We start from the raw sequence: 10,407 nt of genomic DNA on the forward strand, positions 1-10,407 counted from the left end.
AAAAGCGACAAAATTTATGATCAGAGGTAAGGAAAAGCATCAGTACCTCGAGGCCTACGCGTAGCAACGAACTGTGCGACGATTAGACAAGAATCGGCGAAAAGATTTTCTCCTCGTCCTCCTCTTGAAACCCACGGCCGTGTGTGTATGTGTTTGTGATGTTTTGTTTTTTTTTTTTTCATTTTTCAAGCTATTTATAGGTTTTGGAAAATGCGGAAAAATGAAAATTTCGCGATTCCGATTTTTCCTGCGCCATCCTCTGTGAATTCTAAGATAAGTTATGGCGACAGAATTCCAGAACTCAAAACAGGTTTCTTAGAATTAAAGCAAACGATCCAAAGTCGGTATAAATCTATTTTACCCAAAAAACTACTTTTTGCAGTTGATGTCGGAAGAGAAAACTTCCTTCTGAAGAAAGATTGGAAACATTGAAAGAAATGGGTGTACGTGTGTGGAATCTTCATTTGAAGCTCGGAATAGAAAAAGTCTTCATCAACCGTTTATTCTAGGTTTCTTGAGCTATCAGGGTTTTAGCTTCGGCAAACCTCCGAGAATTAGAATCGGACGTTCGTACATTCTAGGGTTTCGTATCGACACGCTTATCATGGAAGGATTAAGAGAATTTCAAACATTTCTCTGAAGATTTTTGGAATTAGTTTCCATCGTGCCTTTAAGTACAAATTAGTCGTTTACTAACGTTTTCGCCCTAAGGCGGAAGTGAATGAACTCGTGTTATAGCCTATAGCGACTATATAACTATTCTTAACCATTTCCTGAACTTTCTTCTTCATAATATTAATCCAACCATCAAACGAAAGCCAAGTTCCTCTCACGCTTACACATAATCCTGTGCGTGAGTTGGAAATTATTTATTTATTTAGTTCTAAAATCCTGGGTCTTACATTTTTGCTGCAGACCACAATGCAAGCTTCAATTTATTTCTTCTTGAAATTCCCATAGAGATGCTTCACGCAAAGTCTGCATTCTACATTCTCACCCAGTCGACGAAGTGTAGGTTAGAGACCCTACAGAAAGCTAAAGCAACATAAGTTATGAAATTAACTTAAAGCTACACAAAATGTAATGAATTAAGTGAAATTAATTTTTTTAATTTCTAAAGTCTTAATTTTTGATGAATAAATACACAACGTGAACATATTGAAAAAATTACATTATCTGTACAAACCCAAGAAAAAATATCAATTTTGCATGAATATTTCAAATAAATACATTGGCATGGATAATTCCACTAGTTATTTAGCTAAAAGTCAAAAATCGTAATTTATACTAAGGATGCGTTTGTTCCACCTTTTTTGTGACTTAAAAAAGTTCATTAAAAAAAAAGTTGAAAATAAGGGCTAAAATTGTAAACCAAAATAAAATGAAAAATCAAACGACACCTTAACGAGGGCAAAACCAATCAACCCAAGAAAGAAAAAAACTAAAAACCTATATAAAAAACTACGGTAAAAAACTAACCAATACCATATATATATTTTTTGTAATTTTTTATCACTTCTACATGTAGTCGTGTTTATAATTTTCATACATGGCTGGCTACATGCTATCACTCTTTTGTCACTCAAAAATATGCAACGAGTAGAAAATAGTCAAAACGTCTCACTTACCAACATGGTTGAATAACCGGTGGAACTCTAGCCGAAGTAATGTGAGCAGTTGTTCGAACAGGATAGAAATCGATAAGGGCTTGAACTTGGACACGATTGAGATGAATGTACACATGCCTTGGCCCACAACAGAGATATTCCACAAAGGTTCTAAAAGCCATACATGTGGAGAAAATCATCCAATGGTTTCGTCCCTTGAAAATATGGAAAGCGGTTAACACTTTAAGAACCGGCCGAAGCAAGAAGCTTGGCTTAACCAAAGCTTCTAGGCTTATAAGATGAAGTAACTTCCAACACTCCTACGAAGTGTAATTATGCGCAGAAGGTAGTGTCAGGACTTATTAACAGTTGTAGGTTAGTCGAATTTGCCTCCTTAAATAGAGGAAGGTCATTTGTAAGATACACGACTCATCAATAAATCACAACTACAAATTTCCTGCATTTATCCTTTCCTTTACATTTTCATGCCTTTACTTTATAGCTTTTAAGATTCATTTATAGTCTTTCAGCCATTTACCTTTCCAACACTTTATTTATTCAGCTTTATGTCATTTACTTTCAGCTGATTTAATGCTTTCTTTATCCATTTTCGTCTTACCTTAATTAGTGGTCATCCTTTTGATACAAATTCTTCAATAGCGATCACTAAGAGATTTTTGGAGTGTCTTAAGAACCTGCATTCAGGGGAGCACCAAAGCAACAACCACGGGCAACCATCACCATTAGTTGCGCAGAACTAAGTACTACCCCAACCACCACCGGTCATAGTGAACCAACCGCCTAACCCTCCACGGTTTGGATACCAGGAAAATCTTCTGAACGATGGCAATCCTAGGGGGCCAAACTTCATCAACCCAAACATGATTGCATATGCGACTAGGCGACATGTCAACCTTTAGATATTTATTTAGGGCTTGGAAGTGAGAATGTGGAAGAGTGAGGTCTCTTGTGCAAAGATCGTATATGTAATTATGTATACATCTAGGGTCGATAAAATATTAATTTTGAATTAGCTTTGGCTTAATTGATTATTCCTTGCCTTTTTAAAGTACTAATTTGAATTTCCACATTAAAAAAAAAATTTCCACATTTGTTAAAAGAATGGTTTGGAATTTACATTTGACAGAGAAAGACTCATTTTTTTCTTTCTTTCTTTTCTATTCGTTGGTATAAATTCCTCACCAATTTTCATTGAAAGCAAAATGAGAGAAGATCTAATCTAAAGTCTCACTCATCTCATTTTCTGAAAGTGAAAGGGCAGAGAAGAGACTCAGAGAGAGAGCTTAATTTTTCCAACACCCATGACTCGCAACAAGAACTCTGCAATCTGTTTCTTTAAGATCATCACAACATACATGCATTGAAGCTGGAAAACTTGTAAGCCTACTTTTCTTCATCTCTTCTTTATTTTTGTGGATTTTCTTTTGAAATTTTTACTGTCACAGGCACAGTAGTACACACTACATGCCAATGCCAGTGCCAGTGCCATGGAGATTAGTTTTTTACCTTTCCTATGTCTTCTTGATGTACCTTGTCTTTTTGCAACATAGAAGACCAATAGTTTGTCATCATAAGTGGCCCTAAATTTGAACAAAGTTCCTCCCTTTCATGCATTTGGATTTTGGACTGATTAGGAAATAGCAGGAAATCATTGTTATCATTGATCTAAAAAAAGAAATGTAAGCTTTCTGTTATTATTGTGAATTTCATTTTGCATGCTTACAGTATGTTCTGTGCAGAAGCTCCCAAATGGTTTCATTAAGAAATACAGTGGTGATATGCCAAACCCAGTAATTCTCAAGCCCCCTGATAACACTAGTTGGGAGATACATTGGAGTAAACATGATTCTGATATTTGGTTTCAAAAGGGTTGGGAAGAATTTGCGAAATATTACTCCCTCTACCATGGGCACTTGGTTTTGTTTGAATTCAAGGATGCTTCTCATTTTGGGGTGCATATATTTGACAAGAGCACCCTTGAAATAGAATATCCTATGATCTATGACAATCAAGATGAAGAGAACAACAACCCTGATCAGATGAGTGACAACTCAGTTGAGATTTTGTATGAGATACCTTCTTGGAAGAAGACTAAACTGAAATCACCCATTGCATGTCCTCAACCAAGTAAGAAATTGAGAACCAGGACAAGCAAAGATGTTGGAAGAAGCCCTAAATTGCAAAACTTGTCTAAACAAGTCCAAACTATTGAAGGTATTCAGTCTCATGTTACAAACTTGGAGAAGTCAACATTGGAACCTGTCCATAACGAATTGGAGGGTATGTGCTTTATTGTTGGACTATCCTCTTCACTTCACACATCAGATTGTGATTTTAAGGCCATAATTTTGTAACATAACTTTTTTGCTCAATGTTTCAGATGGTGCAGGTGGAAGCACTGAATGTCTTAAAAGGGATCACTTAACTTCTAAAACCACTAAAGCTTTGAACCAAGCCAGAACCTTCAAATCTAAAAATCCGTCCTTCGTGAGTGTCATGAAACCTGCCTATATTTATCGACATTCCTTGGTGAGAATTTTGTTTAGCCTTATTTTTATCCGTTAAGTTAGTTTTGTATGGTGCAGAACAGCAGAAGTTTAACTTGTTAGATTTTATGGCTTGTATAAAAAAAATCCAGCATGTCTCATCACAATTTGCAAAAAACTATTTGAAGAAGAAGAGGGATATCATTCTTCAGGTCTTGGATGGAAGAACTTGGACTGTTAGTTATAAACTCGGCAAATTCACTGCTGGATGGAAGAAGTTTGCATCAGATAATAAATTGAAGGTTGGGGACGTTTGCCGTTTTGAGCTGAACAAGAGGGGAAGCCTTTCATTGAAAGCATTGATCTTTCCACTTGCAAGAGAACCTCATTCCCCTCAATCACAAGGTAATCCAAGTTGTTTTTTGATTCAAAGTTTTATTCTATTTGATCATCATAGTAACGGTTGTAATTTTTCTTCCTTGAAATCAGTTCAAGGAGATGGAGCCAATTGGAGAGTCCAGGACACTAAAAGTAAAACTGTTACTACTACCAGTAGAGGTAAATCTTAGAGGTCAATGTTCTGTGACTAATTGATAGTAATTTTCTTGTTACTCCCAAATAAAGTCTAATGTTGAATAAAGTAAAAAAGAAAACATAGATGATTCAATATTGAGCAGAGCAGCAGAGTGCATCATCCTTAAACTATATGATTATTTTCTTACCATGCATACAGGTGGGAAGGCAACTCAACAAGATTCAATGTTGATTAATCCCTTAACAAATGGAGCTCTGGATGAAGCTAACAAATTTACTTCAGAAAATCCCTGCTTCAAAGTCACAATACAACCTGATCGTGCGGGGAATTATTACAGACCGGTAAGGTTTATAAATTAAGCAGCACATCGAAAGAGGTGTGGTAAGACCTCTCATTAGTCTCCTAGTAGTACCTTCCATTAAAATTCATATATCTGCATAGGGGTGGTCTCATTTTTCTGGGTCAATTTTGAAATGGTCCCTCCATCCAAAATAAAAGGCATACTATTACTTTGTAGTTAGCTCCTCTGAAAGGATGTAGTTGGTTCAAAGGGTAAAAGAAGTGATCACAATGGTTGACTGAGAAACTGTTGAAGTTTAAAAAAGTGTATGATCATAACCTAAACCGTTAACTTCTTAGTCAACAGTTGTAATTACTTACTTTACCTCTTTTGAAGTGATCCTCTCACTTTATATAGATGAACTAAATCGTGTTACTTTATGTCACACAAGCAGTTAATCTGCAGTTATTGTACTTCCATTAATTGTCAGGCTATAATCTCATGGTGGTAAAAATATTACTTGATGCAGCACGTAACTCTTACCTTCATGAAAAAGTACTTAAATAAAAAGAAGAATGTGATGTTACAGTTTGGGAACAATTTGTGGCCTGTGAAGTTGCTCCATTCAGCCTCATATGGAGCCAAGTTGTCCAAAGGTTGGGCCCTATTTGCAGGAGAAAGTAAATTGGTAGCTGGAGATGTTTGTGTCTTTGAGCTCATCAACAAAGAAGATGCTGTGTTTGATGTTCATATTTTCAAAGGTCACTGTTCATATTTTACTCATGTGAAATGCAATGAGTAAAATGCACCTTTTATTTTCATTATCAAATATCAATCTATCCTTAAATAGTTAAATGCAAATCTGGAACATTGTTGTCTACTGTACCATACCAAACTTTGCTTAATATGCAGGTTCCTTTGCTATTTTGTATTTGGTCATAGTCTGGGGGTCTTAGGTACTGCAGGATCTCTTTGCATAATCTCCAAAATATGTTGTCACAATTGAAGTTCTTATTGAAGGGTCATCTACTAAACTTTTGAAGTTCTTGAAAGAACTCTCTTTTTGAAGTTTTTGAAAGTAGCAATGTCATAAGCTGGGATTATTTTGTAGCCAAGATGTGTTTGAAATATGAAACTCATAAGGACAATTGCAATTATAACAGAGGTTCTGAAATTTAAATGGGACAACAGTTTTTGTCAAGCCACAGTGCTATTCAATCAAAATCCCAATCACATCCTATCTAAAATTAAATTGTCAGATTAACCATGAATTTTAACCTAAAAGAAATAAAAACAACAAAGATTGAAAGAGATAATTTCACGAATAATGTTGCTTTCACACCCTTCTTTGCGGTGGAAAGAGGTGGAAGGTGTAACACCCTCTAAACCCTGCGTAATTTTTATAACATAAATCAGAGTAAAATGCATAACACGAGGGTGTCACACTTATTCTCCAAAACCATAAATCAAAACACCTGTCATGGCCAACATGGGTTGGCACAACTGACTTCAGGTTCCGGGTTTAGTTCTCACCTCCCAAAGGTCGAGGGTTTGAATCCCCCTGGGGTCAGTAAAATCCCAGTTGGTGGGCAACCCTCCTCGGGGAGATCCCCCGGCGCTCCTTCTAGAAGTGGGCCTCTGCTGGCCTCCCCAGCATGCCATTGGCGCCCTGCCCGGTAGTCTGGAGGTGCTTTCTCTCCGTTCTACCATTCTTTGTAACAAAAAAAAAACACCTGTCATGCTCATAATAAATATATAAATTTTCCAACTTTAATGTCACAACTTCATATGCATAACACAACAGATTTATTTTCAACTCCAAGATAAAACATAACCAAAAAATAAATAAGAGAGTTCATAAAATAACTCTTAACATCAAGGTACAAAACTAAGCGTTTCCCTGGTGTTACATAACAGAGCATGACTCCCCTAACTAAACCATAAATGAAATACTAGCTCATCCAACTAACCCTCGCGAGAATCTCCACTATCCTCGGTACCTGAGCGATGTCGCATAGAACATCATTCCAACAGAAGGGTGAGAACTCATATCATATGGATAAACATAATAATAAATAATGTAAAAACTTATCTATGTTCTACATAAATTCTTCACACTCCACTTACAAATAATAAATTATGTAAGTTAATATAATCAATTAATCTCACAGTTATGACAATACTCCATAATTCATAGCATCAAGTAAGAAAATATTATTGTCTCCAATTACCACAACATCAAATCTCAAAAAATATCACAATTATCATTAATTAGCATCAACAGCTCTCTAAGGCCTAGCATAACAATTTTACAATAGCAAATATGACTCAAGTGAGACCCGTGCAAATGTCTTTGGTACCAAAGTTGTTATCCTTAGCGGTATCACCGCGTCCACTCCAGACAGATAACCACCAATAAAGCACTCGCTCTAGGCTTCAAAACCACATCAGTTTTGGGACAAGTCACTAGCCTCCACGAGAAGTAGCAAACATTGTCTCTTGACAACTATGCAGTTTATTGTGTAAAACTCAACTAACATATGCATTTTCAGACCATCTCCAAGTCTTAATTATTTTAGCATATTCATCACCAGCTCAACAATTCACATCATCTCCAATTTCACAAAACACACACTTACATGTTATCAATCACACAACTTGCAATCACGGTAACTTAGCAACTTAACACATAACATCAATTCAGAAACAACATCATATAAGGAACTATTAAACATATATAAATTAAATATAATTCATATATAACAGGTTCTGCAACTATTATACAAAAACTAGATTCTTCCTAATTTTCCCCAAAAACTCGTCATCTCTGCACCATCTCCCTCATGCGCGCACTACCTACATGTGCCACCTCCCTCGCGCGCAACCCTCGCCATGTCCGCGCGCCACCGCGCCTTGCGCAGCACCACGCGCGCGCACCACATCTTTTTTCGAAAACAAAATTTGCACCTAAAATGACTCATTTTATTCAAAACGGTTATAAACTGTACAACAACCTACACGTTTTGTAAATCGCTGTAAATTTTCAACTCTAAATTCGAAGTACAAAATTCAGGAAAAATCTAACACTAACAACAGTTCGTGAGAAACGAGACAGCTTAACCTATCCTCACTAAAATGCATCTAACTCGAGCTACAGACGTTGGAATGACGCGAAACCAGCGACAAACGTTTTATAACAGAAAGGGCTACAAATTTTATGAAGACTACTTCTTCAAATTTGTCATTAACACGGCTCGAAATAGGGTTCAAGAGCTCGTAAATTTCTGCAGCCCCATGCGCGGCGCGCTACCCCCTCTCTTCCACCCACAATTCATAACCCTAAATTCAACTATCGACCTTCAGTTTAGAAAAAACTGCATCCTAGGGTTCCTAAATCAGGCTTTCTATCATTATCCACTATCATACCAATCAAAAGAACATGAATTCAAACCCTTACCTCTTGAAGATCAAATTCTAGGTTTTCTTCTCTTTTCTCCCCTTCTCTCTTTCACGCTTCTTTTCTTCTGCTCTGCTAACTCCTCCAATTCTCAAATTTTGATTTCTCTTTTTCTATTTCACTCCTAACCCTAAAATAGTCTTATAATGGGCCCCACTCCCAACTACTCACTTAATTATCTAATAAAATCACTTAATCACTTTATTATATAGTAAAATCACCTATTTATTCAAATCACTATATAACCTAATAATAATTAAAATAAATTAATAAATATTCTACTAATCGGAAAATGAGGTGTTACAGAAGGATGAAAGAAGTAGAAAGAAAAGAAAAAGTAGAGAGAAAGTATGAGATGTGATGGATGCTAAGAAGAGAGAAATATAAATAAAAATGAGTGGAAATAAAGTGTATAAAAAATGAGGCATGAACATATTATTGTTGGAATTTTACTCCTTCGCGGTTTTTAGTGATTCGAGTTCAGTGTCTCACTTGTCATTTACACTCTGTTTGGTAGAGATGAGAGAGATAAATAAGAGAGAAGTTGAGTAGAGAGAAATAAGTGAGAAATAGAGTGGATTTATATAAGGTTGTTTGTATGGTAGAGATAAATGAGATAGATGAGATATAATGAGGTGGAAGAGAGAAAACAAATTAATTTTTAATTGAAAAAATATTTTTATAAACAAAAAAAGTATGAAAGCACATAGTGGTGGTTCTAAACCGCCACTAAATGCCTCGAAAATGAAAAAAAAAAAACAAAGTGGCGGAAAATCGCGACAAACTATTAGAGAATTAAAAAAAAAAAACTGGCACATAGTTCCCCTCCCGTCACGTCACTGTTCCTTTTCTCTCCAAATCAGAGAGACCCAAAATAGGCAAGGGCCTTACCGATAAAACTCTCTCATCTCTCATCTCTCCAACAACAAAACACACATTGAATCTCATTCCTCCCCCTAACTCTCTTTCCCATCTCTCTCTACCCAAACCTCCCTCTACCAAACATAGTGTTAGTGATTGAATCAAAATTTCAATATTTTGCAGCAAATTCCTGTACAATTTGAGGATTATCCAATATACATATTCCATAAAATTTACAACAAGTTCCATTAAAAGTTCTAAAAGCAAATTCTTGTCCCCGAATGATAGCTCAAGTTGTAAGAGTGGAAGAGAGAAAAAAAAATAATTTTTGATTGAAAAAATATTTTTATAAACAAAAAAAGTTTGAAAGCACATAGTGGTGGTTCTAAACCGCCACAAAATGCCTCGAAAATACCAAAAAAACAAACAAAGTTGCGGTTGAAAACCGCAACAAAGTATTAGAGAATTGAAAAAAAAAATATAAAAACTGGCACATGGTTCCTCCTCCCGTCACTGTTCCTTTTCTCTCCAAATCGGAGAGACCCAAAATAGGCATGGGGCCCACCGACACAACTCTCTCTTCTCTCAACTCTCCAACAACCAAACACACATAGAATCTCATTCCTCCCCCTAACTCTCTTTCCCATCTCTCTCTACCCAAACCTCCCTCTACCAAACATAGTGTTAGTGATTGAATCAAAATTTCAATATTTTGCTGCAAATTCCTGTAAAATTTGAGTGTTATCCAATATACAAATTCCATTAAAAGTTCTAAAAGAAAATTCCTGTCCCCGATTGATAGCTCAAGTTGTAAGAGTGGAAGAGAGAAACAAATTAATTTTGGATTGAAAAAATATTTTTATAAACAAAAAAAAGTTTGAAAGCACATAGTGGTGGTTCTAAACCGCCACTAAATGCCTCGAAAATGCAAAAAAAAAAGTATTAGAGAATTGAAAAATAAAATAAAAACTGGCACATGGTTCCTCCTACCGTCACTGTTCCTTTTCTCTCCAAATCGGAGAGACCCAAAATAGGAATGGGGCCCACCGATAAAACTCTCTCTTCTCTCAACTCTCTAACAACCAAACACACATATAATCTCATTCCTCCCCCTAACTCTCTCTTTCCTTTCTCTCTCTACCCGACCTCCCTCTACCACA

The 10,407-nt window shown here is 36.1% G+C and overlaps 1 protein-coding gene across 1 annotated transcript; it reads left to right on the plus strand.

The window, feature by feature from the left end:
* The first annotated feature begins 2,767 nt into the window (after nucleotides 1–2,767).
* LOC130737450 (B3 domain-containing transcription factor VRN1-like) lies at nucleotides 2,768–5,851 on the plus strand. The gene is made up of 7 exons (XM_057589214.1): nucleotides 2,768–3,005; nucleotides 3,368–3,908; nucleotides 4,009–4,157; nucleotides 4,267–4,519; nucleotides 4,604–4,672; nucleotides 4,848–4,990; nucleotides 5,459–5,851. Exons 2-7 carry the CDS (start codon nucleotides 3,407–3,409, stop codon nucleotides 5,729–5,731), a joined length of 1,389 nt encoding a protein of 462 aa, XP_057445197.1. The 5' UTR covers nucleotides 2,768–3,005; nucleotides 3,368–3,406; the 3' UTR covers nucleotides 5,732–5,851.
* The last annotated feature ends 4,556 nt before the right edge of the window (nucleotides 5,852–10,407 follow it).

This window comes from Lotus japonicus, chromosome 2, assembly GCF_012489685.1.
Source record: "Lotus japonicus ecotype B-129 chromosome 2, LjGifu_v1.2".
Taxonomy (NCBI): Eukaryota; Viridiplantae; Streptophyta; class Magnoliopsida; order Fabales; family Fabaceae; genus Lotus; species Lotus japonicus.

What these genes read in the sequence shown, in the direction of transcription:
- LOC130737450 (XM_057589214.1), top strand. Translation starts at nt 3,407, where the DNA reads ATGCCAAACCCAGTAATTCTCAAGCCCCCTGATAACACTAGTTGGGAG. An exon ending in TGTCCATAACGAATTGGAGG is followed by an intron (nt 3,909 to 4,008) that starts GTATGTGCTTTA and finishes TCAATGTTTCAG; the next exon opens with ATGGTGCAGGTGGAAGCACT. An exon ending in ATATTTATCGACATTCCTTG is followed by an intron (nt 4,158 to 4,266) that starts GTGAGAATTTTG and finishes AAAAAAATCCAG; the next exon opens with CATGTCTCATCACAATTTGC.